The following is an 18,349-nucleotide window of genomic DNA, read 5'->3' as shown; positions in this document are numbered from 1 at the left end:
AAACCCTTGTTAAATTGACCACCTCTTACTTTGCATTTGTGTGAGCAAAAAGTAATAACGTGACTTGAAAAGGAGTCTGGAAGACAAAAAAAATCTTGAAGCCACTAGCAATCCTGTCACTCAAAACAATAAATAAAGATTAAAAAATCGTAACATCCCTTTCTTAAACCAATTAATGTTACAGAAACTTCCAACCAGTTCCACAGGTAGGCATGAAGCAGCAATAACCCCTAGAACAAATTACTTATCTACTATGCTGTCATAACCTATAAAATGTCTCACTGACCTAGAAGTGTCATGCAACTTGGACAGAAAAAGCTGCTGCACACCACAGTCATGATTCATCTTTGCTGCTTCTGAGCAACAATTCTCTGCCAAACTTTTGAAAGCTTGCTTTTTTCACCATGAAGACTTATCTGAAGGTAGACACTGTTCCCCTTTTTTTTTTTTTTTTTTTTTGTAAATGGGAAATATAGCAGCAAAAGCAGCCTGGATTCAGGTTACCACCTGCAGCCATGCCAATACCTGCTGAGATCTCATTAGGGCTCACCCATCAAGCCTGGTCAGGCTGGCTCAGCACTGGGATGGAACATTTCTGCTTAATCCTTTGGAAAACAGCAAGCCTGTGAGCCAGCCCAGAGCCTGCCAGCTCTGAAGGAGTATACAACCTGTTAGGGACAGCACCCTACCAAAACCGTCACCATAAATTCACAATATACTGTACTTACATAATTTTTAACAAACTTATTTATATACATGCTCATTACATTTAAGTACTTATTATTTGAGGCAATTAAGGTTTCAGACCCCAAACTTCAAATGCAGGTGGTCCAGTTGACTACCTGGGGGGTCTACATTAATATGTTAAATATTGATTACATTTGCACTTTTCAGCTAAACTTCTGACTGTCTCCACTCCAGATTATTTTGCAATGAAACTAAGGATACACTTCAAAGATGCTGGTAGTGTTCACTCCCCACGGAAACACCAGAGCTAACCTGAAGTAAAATCTCCAGAGTACTGATGGTGTTGTCATTAAGTTATCAGCACTATCCCTTTCTCTCTGAACGTCTGTGTCTTTTGTGCACTGGACATATAGTCTAAAAGCATATTTCAACCCTTGAATGAAAGGGGCTTTATTACAGAGATCCCAAGCATCCACTACACCTGATGAAGCCAATCACTTAATTTTCTTCTTCCTTACCCGCTCACTTTTCCTTCTATAAGACTCAAGACACTGTTTATAGGAATGTCACAATAGAGATGGTATGTGCATTTTAGAGTATATCAAAGTAATTGCAAGCACTTGTTCCTTAAAAGGAAAGATCTGAAATGGTAGCAGCAATCTTGCAGTTCTCACTAGCATCTGTCAACCTCTGAATTTCAACTTGTAAAATAACAACACTTTATACAGGAGCAGAGTAAAAGGTTTTTGCGTCTTTTACCCTGTGGGACAGTGCCCAAACACAGCCAGCTGTACTCTAACACAAGTCATGAGCAGACCTCTTGACCTTCAAAAATCCTGAGATCCCAACATATGGTTCACATGACATGAGTGTCTTTGAAGTGGTCGTGCTAAAGGTACGTGTCCACTTATGTGACAGTAACCGTGGAACATGTCTTTGGGGACTGCCTTGAGAAGGCACCTTCCAGCAGAGCTCAGAGGATGCAGAGCAATGCCATGACATTACCTTTGCTTCACGATCCCACACATTAAGCCCAGCTGACAAATAAGGGTGACGCTGTTGCTGACATCTAAAAGGCAAGTGCTGTGGCTGCTGAACATGCCCCCAGGCAATTTTCACACTCCAGCCTTGAAGCATGAACGGCATGCACTGCACTTGATAGCTTTCAGATTGCAATGAGCCTCTTTCTGAGAGTGAAAGCAGAGCCATGGGCAAGGAGCAGGAGAGAGCATGCAGTGTCTAGGGCAGGGTATAATGAACACCAGCTACACTCACTATGTTTTATTTCTTCTGTGAACAGATCACTGCTTATCTGTTTATTATTCATCTCTCTTGAAATAGAAGCTTTGAAAGATAAGTAGGTAGACAGACAGATGGAAATAGCGAATGACAATCTAACTTTAATATAGTACTCACAACCCACTGTTCTCCTAAAGCACTATTTCCATATCAGGATTACTCATCTGTTACTCATAAGCACACCCCAAAAGCGTGCCAGCAAGGCCACATCTCCTTTCCCTTCACTAGTAGCAGAGAAAGAACAGTCTCTGTTAAAGCTCCTCTATGGCAGCCCAGACTTCACAAAAAGGGATTCTGACGGGGGACCCACGTTTTGTGCACAGATGTAAATCTGACAACAGAATATCTCAAGATCAGGTTTAAGGAAAGTCCTTGGGTACTGTCTGCGCTAGTCTGCCATTTGTGAGGCTGAGATCAGCAAATCCAGTTTAACTATCACATCCAGAGAGAACACAGACAGGGATTCAATGCCAGCACTTAACTGAAGAGATATTCCTGGGGAGAGGCAGGTTCTTGCAGTTCAGCTGCTACAGAAAAGAAGTCTGTGGGAGCAGCTGCCTAAAGGTCACCAGAGAAAATATTTTGTCTAAAATTTTGCTCCTAGACAAAGAAGCTTGGACATGGCACCTGGTTGCCTCGTATATACTTGGTCATTTTACGGCTTGCTCTTCTATGAGCTGAACTCCCTGTCATATTCCCCCTATTGCACCTTCTGCATCAGGTTAAAGCATCTACAATTACTCATACAGGAATTCATGCCTTCATCGTCCTCAGTGCTCCCTCTGTACCTTTACCATTGGGCTACGTCCCTTGGAGCCCAGGAGACAGAAGAACGGCACACAAACTGCATGCCTGGAGCAGTGAGAGCCACCTCTGATAGACCTCAAGTACCCTCTTTACTCATTGCATGTATGATCCCCATTTCTGAGCGGAATTTTCATATTGTTACAGATGGCATGCATGTGTCAAATTGTTTTTAAAGGTTGAATTTATTTTTCCTGAAGAGCCTGAAAGCCAATTAGTGAGCAGCATAAATATCACTCAGCTTTCAGACAGTATTATGAAATGAAAGAAAGCAGTAAGGAAAGAGGAACTGTGCTTTTTGCCATTTTCACATCCCGAGTCACCCTGACTGGTTCATGTGAGATGCGCCAGATTAACTGGAAGAGATCTATTTTCTGATACAGAGTTAAGAATAAGGCTCTATTTTGAGTTCAGTACTATTTACTACTGCTGATACTCAATCTCCTAGTCTCCTGGGAAAGGAGAAAGAGCAGAGAGAAATGCATCTTCAGGCATCACCAGGGCAGGAGATTTACTTCTCGTACGGGCAAAACTCGTGACATGTCCAGGCTGTCAAACAGATGATCACAGGAGTAAAATTTGCCAGCTAGCAGGTGCCGTGCTTGTGCTGCTGTATAGCACGGCTGGCGGTGCAGGCTGTCCAGAGAGTCTCCTAGCATGACCGATACTGTGACATAACTGATAAATATATACATGTTGCAGTCTGGTTCAACATACAAATTTAAACTTTTTTCCCCCCTAATCTGCCTATGGAATATGTAAATACAAACATCTACTTCAGGGTTGAGAGGTTGGCTTTGGTTTTCTTTTGCTGTTTGTTTTTTAATTCAAAATAACAGGGGTCATTAGTCTCTTCCCTGCTTTTTCCCACCTTGCTACCCATTTCAGGCCAGAAACTTTTCTGCATGTCCCCAGCTCTTGGAAAGTTACAGATTAGCAAAGAAACAAACAAACAATAACTTTCCCTTTCATGTCCTTCTAAAACACATGTACCAGCAATTTAGGCAGCAATTTTTTAATGTATTTTTAAAAAGCAGACTAAAATTAAGCCTAAATTTTGATTTAATTTTTTTTCAGATAGCTGCTATAGAAAACGTTTTTCTTGTTTTTGCTCTTTTTTTTCCCTCCACAAGAAAACTGTTTGTTCTAGAAGTTAGCTGTGTATCCAGCAACTTGGTACCAGCAAAAGGGATTCTGAAATGCAAATACTTATTAAAAATATTGCTGTTCTCCCCATTTCCTCTCTGTTACTCTTACAGTAAAAACTTCAATCAGTATTACAATGGCTGCATATTAATATTTAGAATATTGCACTACTGCCAAAACGTCCAAATATGTGCTGCTACAATTGATTAGTAATGCCAATACGCACTGAAACATTAAAGTTATCTTTGAATGCATTAGACATGTATTTATCTCTGAGTATCTTAGACATAATTAAGCTGAAGTTATTTACATAAGAAAAATCTAAGCAGAGCTGTGTGGGAGTCAGAACTCCCTTTAATAGGACAGCCGATAATTGTAACATCTCTGTTCCACATTGAAATTACTTCACAACTTCTACAAAGCAATTTTCAGTAATGAAAATTGTTTTAAAGCAAGAAAACAGAACACTAGAACTTTATCTTCTAAAACTGTTAAGGACACAGAATACACTTCAAAAGGAAACATCATGAAAGCCAACACAATCTCATGGAATGTCTCTTTTAACAAAATGTCATTTTTGGAAAACATTCAGTGGCACACTTCCAACCAACTCTCACTACAAAAACTGACATATACGTTGACAGTGATAGTAACGGGTACAGTTACATTCTGAATGCTTCTTTTTCTCCTGGGGGCAATGTTGCCTCATGTTATGCCGAGTAAGAGAAATGACAGTAAAAAGTTTAGTTCATGAAGGGTGCAAGTGTACTTTCCAGTTTGGATTCCAAAAGGTGGTAGGAAAGATTGTAATAACATACAGAGGAGAAAATGTAGGTGACAAACTAGGACAATGCTTTCACACCACAGTGCTTCTAGCTGATCTATCAACACAGAACAGTGTATTCATTAATTGTTATTTTATTGGAACTCCCACAGAACATGCCATGGTAAGGACTCTTGGCAATTCCAAAATCAGTTGTTATTCGAAGTGCTGTGTCAGAAACATTCAAAGGAAATGGCAAGGAAATCCTTTAACATATCATCGTGTGACCACTGTATTTTTATGAGACCTTTGCAGTAAAAGCTGTGTATTTTTTATGGCCAAACACAACGTTTAGCTCCATACTAATGATGGTATAAACACCAGACCTGAAGGAACTTCCAGTCAGTTACTGAGGTACTCCTCGCTAACTCAGCTTTAGAGGGTAGGATGTCTCTATAGATAAAGAGCTCTCCCTATATAGAAAAAGAACCCTTCAAAAGGAGCCCTTCAAGAAAGTGTTCCACTACATTTAATACAGATACCTAAAACTCAGCATTAACAACCACATAGGTTAGCAAAATCCTTGCTCAATTAAGCTTCACTATGAAGGAGAAACTTAATGATGACAGTAACGTCTCAGAATGCTTCTTAACCATTAGGGGATACGAAGTCACCTTTTTCACCATTAGGGAAAGCTTTTACACATAACCTTACCTTTCTACAACATCTTCTCCATTCCAGCAGGTTGAGCTGTCTTTCATCACCAAGTCTCCCTCACACAGCCTTTCCGCTATAGAGGCATAAAAAGTTCGGGATCGCTTCATGTAATTGATGAATTCTCTGCAACATAGGAAGAACGTATTTAACAACAAAACCATACACATGATTTAAGCCCCCTGTCAATTTAGCCGTCCGCAAGATTAAAAGTTTAGAACCCACCAAGAAATTAAAAGTCAACAAACCTAATTATTTTTTATTTCTAGTGTATTTCTACTCCTAAGCATAATCCAGCTTTAGTTGGCTGTTAATACACAATTTCATACAAAGGTAGGCTTTAACCAATTATGTTAATACCTCAAAATTTGAAAGAAGTCCATTTCCACAGTTTCAAGATAAAGAGATTAAAAACAAAAAAAAATGAGAAAACAACATCACTAAAAGGAGTGTTTTTTCTTCCCTGTTACTGGAATTTCTCCCTTCCCTGCACGAGAGATGAATAAAGAACACTGTCAATATCCTCCTGGGTGGAAAAGGTTTTCTGAAGCTAACATCCTGTGACAAAACCTGTAATATGCCATGTACCCCCCACTTGCAACAACAGTATAGAAAGCCATCTCCTTGGGATGTACTAGGGCCATTTTCTCCCCATCATCACTATCCATGTCATGTTCATATTGGAAAGAAGTTTCTTTTCTGTTAAATCTGGCACCATGCCAATAAGAGGAGGCTGCCTGCACTTTGGAGAATAACCAAAATTCCTGGCTAGCACAAACAGACCGTTTCCAATGATGTGTGTATGGAAAAACGTCTTGAGGGCAAACTGCTGCCTCTATAATCTGGTTATGCCCATAATATGTATCTGGCTGAGGCAGCCATAAAAATAAACTGTAACAAAACAAGAGTTAATTCACCACACATTGAGAGTACTACCCTACATTCACAGTTTTAAAAGCTCCTATTTGGTATAAGATGGCTAAAGATACTGATAATGAGGACAGAAAAACTGAACTAGAACTATCATGGAGCTACCTGTCTCAGAAACCCATCAATAGCTCCTTTTGGAAGGCCAGAGGACTCATTCTGGTTTATTATGCTTCTGCCTGGCAGGCTCTAAGACAGCACTACACAGAAGAGGACCCTGGGGATAGGGCTGGAGAATGGCATCTGAACAGTCAGGACTTAATACTCTTTTGGGAGCAACGTTTGCTTTAAACAAGCACCTTTCAGGTCCACTGACAGGTATCTACCCCTACCAGGCTTAGTCAGTGGTCAGCTTTCCCCACAACCATCTCTTCACTTTCACTGAGCTTTTAGCCATCCCATTTGTCTGACATGCAGTGAAATCCTCCTTTAGATAAATTAGCCATCCCATAGTCCTAAGGAACAAGCTTACCCTAACAATGCAGGAAAGCTATCATTTTAAGAAAAATAAAGCCGGAATTAGGGGGTTTACGAGGAAAAAAGTCAGTATTTCTAACTCTTGACCACTCACTCAAAGATGTGTGCTCAATGCATTTACGCAGTAAGGCTAAGCCTGGACAGAAGGCCACCTACCTGACAGAATCCTCCTGAGAGCACTGATTTTTACAAAGATAGATTAATACAAATTTATTCTCTAGAATGCGGTTTTCTTTGAAGGAGGTACAGATCACCCTTTTGAGAGAGTCTAAAGCTTGTCTTACTCAGCTCACCCCAAGAGGCTTAAATTCATTTGCATTTTCAGCAGTGGGGCTCTGACATTTCAAAGCAGCATCTCAGCAAATGCAGAGTTGTGTGTCCAACTCTTAATCTTAACCAGTGAAATTATTTACTTTTCATCAGTATAAAACTAAACACACTAGGTAGAGAATGTACGGTTTCCCTGTGCCCCATTGTATAAAAGCTGCAATCATAAGTACACCAATTCCTAGATTAGAGCTGAAACAGCAGCTTACAATGGAGATGAGCAAAGCATAAAGACAACAAAGTATGTCACCTTGGTTTCATTCTTACCGAGAGATTTTTTTCAAACTTCTTGATTTGTCATTCTTTGAAGCTTTCAGAGGCAGAGAACTGGAATAGGCCGGGGAGAATAAGCATCAGTCAGGAGAGGTTGGGGAGTAGGGGAGAAGCAGGAGTTCAGGCAAATGAGGGAAAGAAATGAGAAACAAAAGAGAAAAGTAAAAATTATTTGAAAGAAAGGTCATCAGGCACATGCATAGGATAATATAAGAAAACAAATAAGGAGGAAAATTGTCACGAGATTTTCCCAAAGCATAGACACAATTAAAAATGTCAAAGCAATACTGAAACAATACAATGGAGATTTTGTTTCTCTTTTTTTCAACTAGGAGCACAATTACAAATGCAGCACACAGCCAAAAGCTGAAAATAAATTCGGTGGGACTCAAATTAACCATAACTGATACCAAATGGAAGAACTGCAAATATATGAGGCTATACAAGAAAACAATGAGAAACAGTTTAGAATGAGCACCATGGGAAGGAGGATACAAATAAGTAGCATTTGTTTTCTTGTGCAATGAGCAATTTGCTCTCTGTTAATAAATAACGCGTATACAGATATCTTTTGCTGTTTAGTTCTGGACAGACTGCACCAATGAAAGAAAAAAAAAAGCTGTTTACAAAGCAGGACAGATAGGCTGTAAGGTTGTATCTGAGGAAAAACCGTGGAAAAAAAAACTGGCAGTTACTCAGTGCAAATCCATTTTGTGGCACTGATATCCTGAGGTCCCTTGATTAACACTGTCTTTAACATTAACAGCCTGATACAGTTTTCCATCTACTGATTTAGTAACACACACTGTTCTTTCTTAAACCAGTACTCTGATGTATAAAGCAATGGCAACACCTGGAGTAATACATGCCTACAAACAGGTTTAACAACAGTTGCCAGTCCAGCTAGGAAGTCTTACTGGACAGAAAGCATCTCCTTTGGCAGCTGTCAGGCCACCCTTCTACCCTCCTGGCAGCATTTCCATCCAGTTTTCTGGGAGCTGAAGGCCAGGGATGACCACAGGAAAGGGATGACCTGCAGTAAGCATCAGGCAACTGTCACCTGCCACCACTGAAGCAGTTGTTCCAACAGAGCCCGTGAAAAAATTAAATCAAAGTTTTATCAGGGCAAATTTGGACCAGCTGAAACGTCTGCTTTGGCCAGCCAGAAACATTTCATTCTTCACCACAGTAATTTCTTTGCATCTGGCGTTAATATCTGTTTTGTACTAGCACTTTAATATTTATATTTCAAAAAAATCATGTGAAATCATGTGAAGTTTGAACCGATAGTTAATTTTAAATAAAATAGATGACCTTGACTTCAAACATTCTCAAGGAAACTCAAAAGTGTTTATTTTAAGATGTATAAGACATCTTCAAGCCCACAGAGTAACAAAGAAATCCCCCCACAAAAAATCATTTCAAAGCCTGCCTCCTTCAATTAGGGACCTAATACCGTGTTGTATTTTTCTTAAACATAATATAATTCTATAGACAGATCTATCCGGTCTGTGTTTAGCGGTTGGAAATATTACATGCAGCAGCCATACTAGAAGACAGGTATCCAACTTTGCCAGGAGTCTGAACCCTGACCAGAATAGTACTTTGTGCTGAACTCAGCAATAACATTCCAATTTACTGATCTAGATTCTGTACATGCCATGTAGATTCCCTGGACCATCATATGGTTTCAATTTTCTTGTCATCTCTACTATATGTTATAGTAACCTCCACATTAAAAATTACTGCAGCACCAATTCTGCCAGTTTCAGTTAATCCCCAAATATTACTGCATAATGCAAAAAAATAAATGTTCTAAATCTATACTTCTCAGCTTAATTAGAAGAACAGGTTTGCTAGAAGATCATGCAACAATTATTCAGGTTTCAGCTTCTTACATTATTTTCTTCCTGACACTTGGTGCTGCATAGCAAAAAGCAAACAGGCAGGAATGGAATGGGGGTGGAAATAAAGACGAGAAATCTCACAGGAACCCATGACGCTAATAGAAGCAGAACAGGGTTCAACTACCCCAAAAGAGGATCCAGTTGCTACATGAATTCAGGGAGCACGCAGGACCATGCATCCTGGTTTTCAAATGCATGAGCAGCTTTGCCTCTACTGAACAGGTGAAAGCAGAGGTTCTCATTCTCTTTGGAAAAGGAGCTAGATTCTGTAACCAGCTTTGCAAAGATGCAGTACCTTTGGAACAAATATACGTACAGAGGTGTGAACATCACCAGGATTTTAAGGGCATCTTTAAGTAGGTACTACAGCACAGATGAGAGTCAACTTTGTTGTGATTTCTCCCACAGCCCTGCTGCTAACCTGACTGGTTCTCTTGAGTTTGAAAACATTCTGGTGCATTAAGAGAATGAGCCACAGCTTTTTTACGTACTTGAAGAGTGCTTGCTCATTCCTTTTCCTTCCCTATTCTGCAAGGAAGGAGTCATGTTCCATATCCTGCCTGAATTAAGGATCATTTGGAGGGACTATCTGTGACACAGACCAGCAGACTGGGACTCAATCGGGCCAATTCCCAGTGTGACCTAGGACCTAAACTGACAGCTGACATAATTGCTCCTTATTTTTCAGATTGCCAGAAGGAACAGCACCAAAAAACATTCATGTAATTACTCTCATAACCTAGATCCCCCTGCAGCGGTTATCTGTCACTAAGTACCTTTTGTACAACCTGCTGCAGTGATGAGTTTACCCTTTATTATAAAATTTTATTACCTAAAATTACTTTTTATTGATATGTGTGATTAAATGATAAATGGCAAACAACAGGAGCCAGTCACTGTGTATTTCATTCTATTTACTGCTTCACAATCACAGAAGCAAAGTACAAGCTTTGTGACGTGTTTTATAGTGAGTTATGGAAAATATTCTTCACTTCGTACTAATTATGGCTCCATCATTAACTTCTGGTGCATGGGCTCTCCACAAGACTTATCAATGTTATATTTTAGCAACACTTTATCCTAATTCTGTAAGGGTGGCCTTATTTTAGATGTTTTGGATAATTTAATTTTTAGTGCACAATTTTGAGAAAGTCTATAACAAATTAGGTTTAGCATGTATTTTTTTCCAACTACAGGTCTTACATTTTAAAAGGCCAACATCTAAATAATTCTAGATGGTTGGGAAGGGAGCAGATCTTCAGGTGAGAAAGAACTGCTGTCATGCCACCGAAGACACCAATTCCTATCTCCCAGCTAACAGACTGCTAATTCTGCCTTTTTGGTTGCCAGGATGTAAGTCCCAGCGAAGTCAGTGCATTATACACAAGACAGGCTAAAACTCTGTATTTTTAAAAGCATATTTTGTTAATTATACTATAATTATTCTTTGGACTATTACTGCTGAATTTATTGATTTTCTTAATGCCCTGTACTTTGATATTCAATTTGCATGGTTAAAAATTATTATTTCCAAGCACCAGCACAAAAAGTTATGTTTTAAATTACAAAAGGATAAAAATACTGCTATCACTCAAAAAAATTAACTTCTTGCTGTCACTTAATTAAAATAGTTCTTTGTTCATGTAAGCTCAGATGACAAAATAGCAATGGATAAAAACCTCATCTTCATAACTTGGGCACCAGAACCCAGACTACATAAATTTTAATGTCAGTTATCAACATACAGGGACACACATAGGCTCCCTGGGAAGATGAGACACCGTTCTTAGCTAGACGCATATGCCCAGCATGATTTCACTCACTTTACTCACTTGTTCCAGATTTACACTGGTGTTACTGAGAACAGCATGTTAGCCAAAAATATGTCATGGTGATTTTATAGTCAGTCAGCTCTGACATCTACTCATGTATCAACAGCAGCATTGCAAAGACATCCTTCCCTCCCCACTTCAAATTTACAGAAAGCCAGTCCAAGAGGCACACAAGGGATCTTACTGCCTACATCAGTGAGAAGGAAGAACCTGTTACTTCCTCCCCAACCCTGTGAAATCAGGGACTTTGTGTCACGGTAATCGATCTTTCCTTTTCACCCCTTTCTCCTTCTCATTTCTGACCCAGATAAGCCCAACTCCTTAGGAGCAGTTGTATTTTAAGTAATTCAGACTCAACTGTAGAAATTACTCAGACCTTACTATAGAAAAGCTTTCATCATTTTCATTGAAAGTTTCTGGAAATAATGAACACCTGGGTGCTGAGTAATGACATCAAGTCTGGCCTGTAAAAAGCTTTTCCTGGAGAGACCTGCAATGCAATACCAGTGTAACTATCAGTGACGGCAACAGCTGGAATGCACACAGACAAGATGACAGAACTGAAACACTCTGGTACAAGGAACCAGCAACACTAACTGTGAGGCAGAATTTATTTGAATTCAACTGTGGCTTAGGGTTACCTTCTTTTATTGTTCAGACTAGCGTGAGCCATCACAAGTGCCTGGGTTTCAGTCGCTTCCTTCACTGGCACTATATGGTCTGATGACAGGTTCCCTTCTTGTTGTTTGGGCTGTCCACACACTTTATCAACCTGTACGAAAGGAAGGGAAAGGAAAACTGGGTTTGAATGGAGAAACTGATTTACAATTGCCCAAAGGTCAGCTTGCTCCTTGCGGCTAGTGTTTACTGCAAGAGAAGGTGTCTGGGAGAGAGAAAGAAATTCTTCTTCTTCCAGGACCTAGAAACTAGCCGTCTGCATTAGAATGACCAAACTATGAGGCAGTGCAGAGCCCTGCTACCAGAAAGCCAACAGCCACTAGATACCAGACTATAGTACACCTGGAAACAGGCTTAAATGGTGACACCTCAGTATAGATCTATTATAAAAGAGATTGACAGAAGTATTGCCAAAACCAACTTTTATTTAGAAACATACCCATATACAGAGAGTAGAGTCTTATGTCCTATTTGGATTCTGAACAGGCTTATAAACAGAAAATAACTGAGCTTTCCAGCCTTTAACTAGACAATGTTCCCTTAGAACAAGGCAATAAGCAGAAGAATTCAGCAGGAACAAATCACTGTCAATAAAGTCAGTGCACTTCCCTTGAAGAAACAGAATCAGAAGAAAACTCAGTCCCAGGAACCATCAGTGCCTTCGAACCTGGGTTCTCAGCACTAACACTGCTCAGCCATTTGCCCTTGCTGTCCCCTTCCTGGAGCCTCCCAGGGGATTTCACACAAGAGCAGGAGAAAGCAAGCTTGCATTTATCCTTTGTGCACTGTGGGTCTGGCAGTGCTCCTGCATCCTGCCACATTTATTTGCTCTAACAGCTTTAAGTGACAATAGTAAGACAAAGCTCTTCCCTTCTAATCCACAAATAAGTCATATGTAACATTTTCACCTACACTTAAATCCTCAAGCAAACACAAAAAGAAGACAAAGAAAATCCTACTGACAGTATGGTACTACTAGAAACCTTAATCACACAGAATCCATCATCCCACACAGTGCTGAATTTGGTATCTCTTCTCCAGTTTTCCATTATAACCCACGGAAGACAAATTATTGCTTGTCTCTGCACTTCACCACATCTGTAAAACCCTTATCAAGTCCTGGCTGCCTATCTGCTGAATATTCCAGAGCACCAAAGTCTTCAAATAATTTTCTCTCTGCCCCTTTGCACCACTATGTTGCATATGGGTGTGTCTGTGGCAGTACAGGACAATTTTCTCTCTCCCATCTCCTCCTGGAAATCTACTGTGGTGTAAATCTAAAAGATATTTTCCTCTGACAAAACAGACAAATCAAATATGACAAGTGGGAATTTGTACGAGCGTGACATCTAACATCAGTCTTGGGTGTATAAGTTACAGCTCAGTCCAGTATAATATGCTGTGAGGAATCCAAATCTAGCAACTGAATGCCAGCATATTGGATTAACACTGACATACCATCTGCGGTCAGAATAGGAACCAGTCCCCTCACTCAGCACTGAGCACTGTGTATATTGTTCTGGTCTCACCAGGGAACACCACCACATTGCTTTAAAACACAACTTTGTGAAATAAAATATTTTATTTCCATTCCTTTTAAACTTCTGAAAGAAATAAAGAAAACACTCCGCAAATGAAAATATACAACAAATAAGTCCTTTCAAACTCTCTGGAGCTGGAGAGAGGGGTCAGCTGGGCTACATTCCCAGCACAGGATTCTCTCTCTTCTGTGCCCCAAGTTTCCCAGGTCTCTGACAACATACAGACCAAATTGCCAACATAGATTTCTGCAAGATCCATCTTGGATTACATTATGTAACTAATGTTCAGATCTTCAAATTACGTATATCTCAAAACACGTCACTGTGGCTTAGACAGCTTTAACCAACTAAGAGAGCAGTTTGCAAAAGGAAGGTAGTTCTCATACACATGGGTGATGAAGAACTCCATGATTTTTTGGGGGCTTTTCTCTGAGAATTTCAGAGGTTTAGAGTCATCATTTTTGTTATGAATCAATAGTTTAAGCAGCCAAATGAAAATACTCACTTTGTTTTGATTTGTATTTTTGAGACCATAGAAATAAAATGACTGTTTAAATTGCCAAACCTTAACTTTTGGGTTTTCTTTTTAGCTAATACTTCCAGCTTCCTGCAAATCTAACAAAACCACAACGCTTGAGCAAAAAGTGTTTCTCAGCGGAAAATTTTAACCAATTCTACTCCATTAAAAAGAAGGTGAATGAACCATCCGACGAAACAGGTCACATTATTTACTTTTTTTTGGGGGGGGGGGGGGGGGGGGGGGGTGCTTGTAGGCTTTTCAATGCCTCTCTTCTCATCAGTATGCCAAGAATCACTGGAAATGCTCCCCAGCTTAAACTGCTTGGCCTTGTGTGCAGGTAGATGCCCTGGCCTCCATGGGCAGATCAGCCCAAGCCCGGCTTCTCAGGCTGCTTCCACCGGTGCCACAGGGGCCTCTGCAGTTCCAGCAGAGATGCCGGAGGCCCTTCTGTAGCCTTCTCTTCCCACCCCTCCCAATAGGAAGCTCTTCGAGTTACCGTGATCACCAGATCTTCTTTCTTTCCCCTCTGCTTCTGCAAGGACAGGGGATTTCATCCCACCTCTGCTACCCTGGTTTGTATAGATGGTTTGAAAACTTGCACCCATGAAGGTAAGAACAGCAGATGTCTGCATGCAAAGACCAAACCCTCCTGTGGCTCTTGAGTTACCCCCAGTTGCTAGAATTCAGATTTTGGATGAGTTGAAAAGAAATCTAATTGTATTTTTCTTTATGTGGTCTGACTAATGTCTCATTGAAACATACAGTTTTCTGCAAAGTAAAATATGATAAAAGGCTAAATTTTACTAGCTAAACTTTGGCAGTCACGAAGTTGATAGCAGAGAGCACACTCCTGTACAGAAAATCATCTTAAACTTCCAGCTAAGGTACTTATGAAAAATAAGTTAATGTGGTGTATATTAAAAAGCATAAGGAATGTCATTTAAGAAACAATATGGTGTTTTCTGGAACTGGAATACAGGGACTCTACTGCTACAACCCACCTGTCAGAATGGTAAGAACATGGAGGGACCTCCTCTCATCCTGATGTCTACACCGTCAGTTTCACTCAGAGCTCATGAATCCAATGTCATCACCAAAAGGAAAAATAGTGCAACTAGAAACTGGGACTGGATTTTCTAAAATATATTTCCTTGTATGCATTACTTACTACTTCCATGTTACCTCCAACTAAGTGCAAAGTCTTTAGTTGTTGTTGTTTTTAATAAAAGCTAAGACTCCTCTACTGACACTGGCGAACATTAGAACTTGACACAGAAACAAACAATATCTAATATTAGGAAAGGTAAGAGAAATACCCAACATTAGTTGTACAGAACTGGAGACACCCATGATAAAATTTAATAACAAAAAAGACTAGAAACAAAAAACCCACTGCTCTTTTCCTAAATTCAACTTTTAGTTATCTCAGAATAATCGAGAATCAACATAAAGAATGACTAAGTTAATTTACTTCTTTGATTTTTAAACTTGAAAATAAGCCTAACAATCTTATATTACTGAAAGAAAATCATCCTTCATGAGCTATAACACCACTAAGGTCATTTGTCTTGTTCTCTTGGACGATATTTAATTATGTCTACCCTCTAACAGTGAACGCCTACAGCTGAAAACTAGTATTCCTCATACATCATCATCTGAATTCTTGATGTTCCACAATTATATACACTTTTATTACACCTAAAGCTTTTTTTTTTTTTTTACTTATACACCAATGATTTTACTTAAATATCTTTCCAACAACCACTAGCTACATTTCTTCTCCTGTGAACTCTCTTTGTAATGGAATACAGACTCACATATATCCATATATGGATTATTTGACCTCTTAATATTTGTTCTTTAAAAGGATGGCTATTTACAATTATTGCAAAGGTTTAACAAAATAAATTGAAAAAAATCTCATTTGAAATCTTTTGAACTCTTGCAGCTTGAGCAACCTTAAACATTGAGGTCATATTTAATATACCTAATATACTCAAACAAGGCAAAAATGTCATGCCCTTCTAGATACTGAGAGCATCTTATCTCCCCGAAGCAGGAGACCTTTTCACTAGTTCAGAAGAGTAATTTTCTTTGATTTTGTAATGGGAAGCTTAGTATTTTAAAATACAAGATTTTCCAGTGATCGAGCTTAGAGTTAATACTGAAATGCTGACACATTTTCCAGCAGACTTTCTTCCCCAAGCTGTAACCCAGTCCCGCCCGGCAAAAACCCAGAGCCTGGCCGAGCGCTCTGCCACACCACACCCCGCCGGCAGCGGAACCGCGCACCCCACCACTACGCTTCTGATTACAAGTGGGGTTTGCTGCTTCCAGCTGCCAAGTCCAAAGTGAGGGAAGCAAGAAATGGTGAGTTATGGGGCAATGAGGCTTCAATTCTCAGACTTACATGCCTGCTATTAGAACTCATTTTGCTTGAGTCAGACACACCCTTGTCACTTGATCACCAAAATGCCAGAAGACACCAACAAAAACCTTGTTATTTTCTGCTGACCAAGCCAATGACCAAATTTCATTATGCAAACACAGTGCCCTCTCCTTCGGAGGGGCTGCCACATATCGCTCTCACATTATTGTGAAACGTTCATTTCCAACGCTCACAAGATGACTGGGATCACATTTGACACAATGTAAGCTAGGGCCAAACCGTGCACAATTTGCTCATCACCACTGTCCGCAGTTCATTGAAAAAATCTTATACTCAGTGAAGAGAGGCAATAGCTGGGAAGAAATATATCACAATGAGAAGAGATAGCAAGTAACTTTTGATTTTGGCTTCTTTTAAATATTCTCTTTGTAATACGTTACAGATTACAAACACCGCATTTTGCTAGTAGCAAAGTTCAGCCACACATAAACAAACTACGGGATAATTAGTTCAACTGCTAACCCGAGTGAATTGTATTTCACTTGGGAGGTGAATATTCTCCCGTCTCGTAACTTTTATCTATTGGACAGATTAATGTAAATCCATTTCCTACAAGTCTTGTGAAAATTGGCAGATAGATATAGAGCTGTTATTAGATACTAGATTCTACCGAGAAGTACTATAAATTTTTCAGAAGCAGGAAATGCTTCTGTTGAAGTTGACACTTAATCAGACATCAAAGAACCAAACCATGAAACTTAAATCCAGACAACACAAGGCTCTGCATGTTCTGCTGCCTGTGGAAAAAATATTTGGTTTTAATCACGATTTGAATTACAGCAGTATTTCTAGGTTCAATTTTGCAATCAAGATACAAATGAGCCAGAAACATACACAACAAAGCGCTGTAAGAAGAAAAGCTCACATGAGGAAACTACAAGAGACAAATCCTGAAAAATGATGGATGACTACTAAGATACTGAGATACAGATCATCCTGTACCTTTATGAAACATCTGGGCTCCTGTTACAATTATGCACATCTCACCATCCTGTTCAAACAAACAAACCAAAAAAAAAAAAGAAATCAACAGGAAAGTAGCAATGTTGTAGCAAGACTGCAGAAGTAACGGAATGTTATTTCTGATATGGATTAATTGACGCTGAAATCTGATTTGAGTTCCCTCATTTAATCCCATCCATTTCAATGACCTTGCATGCTTTGGTGTGCTACTGTTCTGCACCCAAAGCCAAGGAAATTTGGCCTCCTCTACAAGCGCAGGGGGATAAGGTACTTCAGCTACGAATCTGAGAATACTTTCTTGCTCCTCACTAACTGCAGAAGTCTGTCACTACTGCTAACACTGACAGTGCTGCCTCCTGTCTCAACAAGGTTTGAAAAAGATAACTGTAAGAACATTTGGATGCCAGCTTGCAGAGTAGTTTGACAATATCGTTCAAGATCCTCACAGTTTTTCTCTGGGAACTGTATGTCCCATATAAAATGGATAAACAGCGTGTAAGGGTTATTTAGAACCTCAAAAAGCTTGGAGATGAAATCAGTAAATCCAGAAAGTTCTAATAAATTCCCTGTCTAAAAAGTGGGCTATGAACTTCAGGCAGTCATTTCAAGGTCAAGGGAAGATTAAATAAGACCAGAAATCAGTTATACTTCAGCCATACAACAGAGTTGCTGAGGAAATGCTTACCCAGAACAGGAACTAAACTGTCATGCTAGTACAGAACAGGCAAGGTGCAAATCACAAAGCTGTAACTCAAGTATTTCCAAAGTCTCTCCACTGAAAAGCATGTACCATTACAAAAGTTCACAAATTGTAACATCTCCATTAACGAAAAGCACAGTTATTTCCTCTTCTCTAAGGAACAGAAGCCAAGAGAGATCTCAGAGGACCTAACTGCATGGTAGGTTCAACCAGGTAGGGAGCTGGACTAGTAAGCAGGTATGCAGACCCCATTCCAAGCTCAGAAGCGCAAAGTCATTTTTCAAGTATACATACAAACAAGTGGGGTGCCTGGGGAGAAGTAGGACAGTTATAGGGATCTTC

At 39.7% G+C, this 18,349-nt stretch overlaps 1 protein-coding gene across 14 annotated transcripts in view; it reads right to left on the bottom strand.

Moving 5' to 3' along the window:
- The window catches only part of LOC308199938 (glypican-5-like), a 433,019-nt gene that overhangs the window by 232,802 nt on the left and 181,868 nt on the right, over positions 1–18,349 (bottom strand). For 13 of the 14 annotated variants that reach the window (XR_013955102.1, XR_013955103.1, XM_080604873.1 and 10 more), the window contains exons 6-8: positions 11,798–11,928; positions 7,412–7,471; positions 5,414–5,539 (exon numbers count right to left, since the gene is read on the bottom strand). Coding sequence is in view for 12 of the 14 variants with exons in the window: in XM_080604873.1 (XP_080460999.1) it covers positions 5,414–5,539; positions 7,412–7,471; positions 11,798–11,928 (317 nt within the window). In the remaining 2 variants the exon portion in view is untranslated. The remainder of the gene's footprint in view (positions 1–5,413; positions 5,540–7,411; positions 7,472–11,797; positions 11,929–18,349) is intronic. The other variant, XM_080604872.1, reaches the window with a different exon arrangement.

This window comes from Anser brachyrhynchus (genome assembly GCF_964034855.1).
Source record: "Anser brachyrhynchus genome assembly, chromosome: 9".
NCBI lineage: Eukaryota > Metazoa > Chordata > Aves > Anseriformes > Anatidae > Anser > Anser brachyrhynchus.
The sequence above is the reverse complement of the archived record's forward strand: the minus strand, read 5'-3'. Positions and strand labels throughout refer to the sequence as shown.